This window comes from Hippichthys cyanospilos, chromosome 20, assembly GCF_059441005.1.
Source record: "Hippichthys cyanospilos isolate Australia breed blue-spotted pipefish chromosome 20, RoL_Hcya_1.0, whole genome shotgun sequence".
NCBI classification, from domain to species: Eukaryota; Metazoa; Chordata; class Actinopteri; order Syngnathiformes; family Syngnathidae; genus Hippichthys; species Hippichthys cyanospilos.
This window is the reverse complement of record NC_142388.1, coordinates 13,847,501-13,850,666: the sequence shown is the minus strand read 5'-3', so window position 1 is coordinate 13,850,666 and position 3,166 is coordinate 13,847,501. Positions and strand designations below refer to the sequence as shown.

The 3,166-nt window shown below is 41.2% G+C and overlaps 1 protein-coding gene across 1 annotated transcript in view; it reads left to right on the top strand.

Moving 5' to 3' along the window:
* The first annotated feature begins 1,028 nt into the window (after window positions 1-1,028).
* The window catches only part of rev3l (REV3 like, DNA directed polymerase zeta catalytic subunit), a 64,074-nt gene continuing 61,936 nt past the window's right edge, over window positions 1,029-3,166 (top strand). The window contains exon 1 of the mRNA XM_088402807.1: window positions 1,029-1,521. Within this exon, the coding sequence (XP_088258933.1) occupies window positions 1,383-1,521 (139 nt within the window). The 5' untranslated portion in view covers window positions 1,029-1,382. The remainder of the gene's footprint in view (window positions 1,522-3,166) is intronic.

Here is a 3,166-nt window from a genome sequence, read left to right as displayed (position 1 = left end):
AGGGTTTTGTTTGGAGAAAATAACTACATCTAAGATTATGTCAATGAATGGGCTATTATGCATTTCAGGTTAATGCATTTGAATACCATGAAAAAACAAGACAAATGTTTGTGGCAACAAGTCCGAGGCGAAGGTGTGGTTCCAATATTTTTATTGTAATCTTTTTAAAAGCAATAATTAAAAATGAATGTGTATACTTAAATAAAGCTGGAACGTCGTTGTCCAGTGCACTGGAGAGGCGGAAGCCCTTCCAATCAATTAAAACCACTACCTGGTGAAATGCACGCGCGCACTTGTGAACACAACAGAAAATAAAATCACCAACACTGAGATGGAATCCCTCATTTAGTGACGTCAGAGGGGAGGCCCCAGCCCTATAAAAGAAAATTAAAAGTAAATAGCTTATGGAGCAATCAAACAACTGCCGCGTACTTAAGTCAACCCAGAACGGGCATTAAACGTAACCCCTCATGCCACGTATTAATTGGCATGTGAACATTCATCGTTGAGCCAAATACACTAATGTTTTTGTGTGCCGTGGTAAATACACCATACTGTAGTGAAAACTCGTCCCTAGTAAAACTGTGCGCCCTAGTTCCTAAAGTGCGGCGAATAAAAAGTACAAAGAGCATACAGGTAGTTTAACATGGACGATTCGGTGCACTAGTAGGCCATCTAAGGAAAACTCAGTAACCCAAAAACAACGTTCCAATATCACATGCTCTGCCACACAACTCCCCTTCAAAGTATACGATTCAGTGTCGTTCTTTATGCGATCATGATGTTATGATATGGCGCAACTGTATCTTATTTTGAAAATGTCTTTGGGAAATAGTATTCCACTTTAATACATTTTGCCACCCAACAGTCGGGCACTGACATTCATTCGTCTCAAGATAAGAAAGCCCCGGCTGTAATGACTGGATCGCCAAAGGAGGGGGCTGTCGGCTTTGAGTAGAGATTTGGTAACTGCGCCGCATACCGGAAGGCGGGGGGTTAGTCTTCCTGGCCGAAAACAAAAACACTATAGACTGTTAAAAATCACGGGACAGTCGCTTTAGAACATGGAGCTGACAGCAAGGTAGAGTCAGATTACCGGGCGGTGTCGTTTGCTGTAGCTTCTCTGCCACATCTGGACATTGATTGTGGACGCTTTGGCGCAGCAAAATCTTTTGTTCGTGTTTTTTTTCGTGGACTCACCCGGGCTTCTTTGCGTTTTTTTTTTTTTTTTGGACTCAATCGGGCTTCCTTGGTTTTCGTCGTGACAGCACCGGAATCGGTTCCTCTCCACTGGGAGCCGATGGTTTTTCCACAAATGTATTTCTAGAAATGCTTTTTTTGCCCTTTTCTGTGGGCTATACTGTGTAGTGGCCAAAGCAGTCATGTTTGCTGTGCGCATCGTCAACGCAGACTACTACCTGACAAGTCCCATTAAAGATCTGGACGTGTGTTTTTCGGAGTTCAGAGAAAGCGACGTGAAGAAGGTGCCGGTGGTGCGGATATTTGGAGCAACGCCCGCAGGTCAGTAAATTAATTGTCAGTCTTTTGTCAAAGAAGCCACAGTACTGCATTCTCAGTAGACCACGCGGCACGAGACCTGGATCATGCAAGGACTGTTTGATGCACGCGCGCTTCCCGCGTAACTGCAAACAACAAAACGAGAGGTGGACAGAGGAATAACTACGATATCACACAATGACATGTCACTGTGAAATATTTCGGTTACGCATTGTTGCAAAGCGTGGACACTGTTGCTAACCCACACGCATGCTTTCTGCATGCAGGCGAGAAATCCCCCTCCCTCCCCTCTTAGCCCAGACGGCTTTATGGAAGCTCCCACTCCCACAGCACCATCATGGCGTGGCTTCGGCGAACACCCTAGCTCCTAGTGCGCGACGTTATTTTGTATTTTTAGGATTGCGGACAATGCTTTAATGTATGACGTTAGCATTTTGTCATTTTCATTGCATGTGCTCAAAGAACAGAGAGGAAAAGCTTGACACAATTTCACACACGCATAACATGTATATGTGTGAACCTCTCTACATATATGTATATGTATACACACGTGTGTGTATATATATATATATATATATATATATATATATATATATATATATATATATATATATATATATATACACACACACTACACCTTTTAGTTTCATTATATTGGTATAAAGTCACTCTGAACAGGTTGTTCTTACCACTCAATTGTATATTTTGCATTATATTCCAGATTTATTTGATATTTATGTAAAATACAAGACCTAACTGTTTTGAAAAAAGGGCAAATTGTTGGTGGTCGCATGGCAGGAGCTTCGATCTCCAAAACCGCTGAGATTTGGGGTGTTTGAGAGCTACCATATAATAGCGTTCCAAGCTCTCTGATCGAGATTGGCGATCATTAGACCGTGTTTTGAGGAAAAGCAGGCAAACTACAATGACAAAGGTATATGCAATGTAAATCACCATCTAAGCAATCCAGATTTCACCAAAACTGTTCAACGTGAGTTTCATACAATTTGGATACCATGGAAGAATCACGAAACCTCTGCTTTCTTCTCGAAACGTTGACAAGCTGATGATGTGGTGTTGGAACCACAAAACCTGGTCTCTAGATCAGTGAACGCAAGTAATATTCTCTGATGACTCCAGTTTTACTCTTTTTCCGACTACGGGCGAGTTTACGTTTGGAGGAAGCCCAAAGAAGCTTTCAACCTGAACTGTCTACTTCCCATAGTGAAGCGCGGAGGAGGCTCAGTAATGATTTGGGCAGCCATATCGTGGCGTTCTCTTTGTCGAATCGTTGCCTTGTATGGTATAGTATCCCAATAAAATGAAACTCGGATCAATATTTTGCATAAAACCGTATTTTTAAGATAAAATACTAAAAAGTGTAGTGTTCCAATTATTTTGTCCAACCCCTTTACATAGATACAAACCGTCTACATGTGTATATATACATGTATGTGTTTATATTAACATACACACTACATATGAATATACATACTATACATACACATGTATATTTAAACATACACACCATAAATATGTATACATGTGTATGCTCAGAAGTCCAAAAACAATGTTCCAAAGGGACATTCTGTGCCAGACAACTCCCCTTCAAAACGCAATTCAGTGTCGTTCTCTATGCTGTCATATA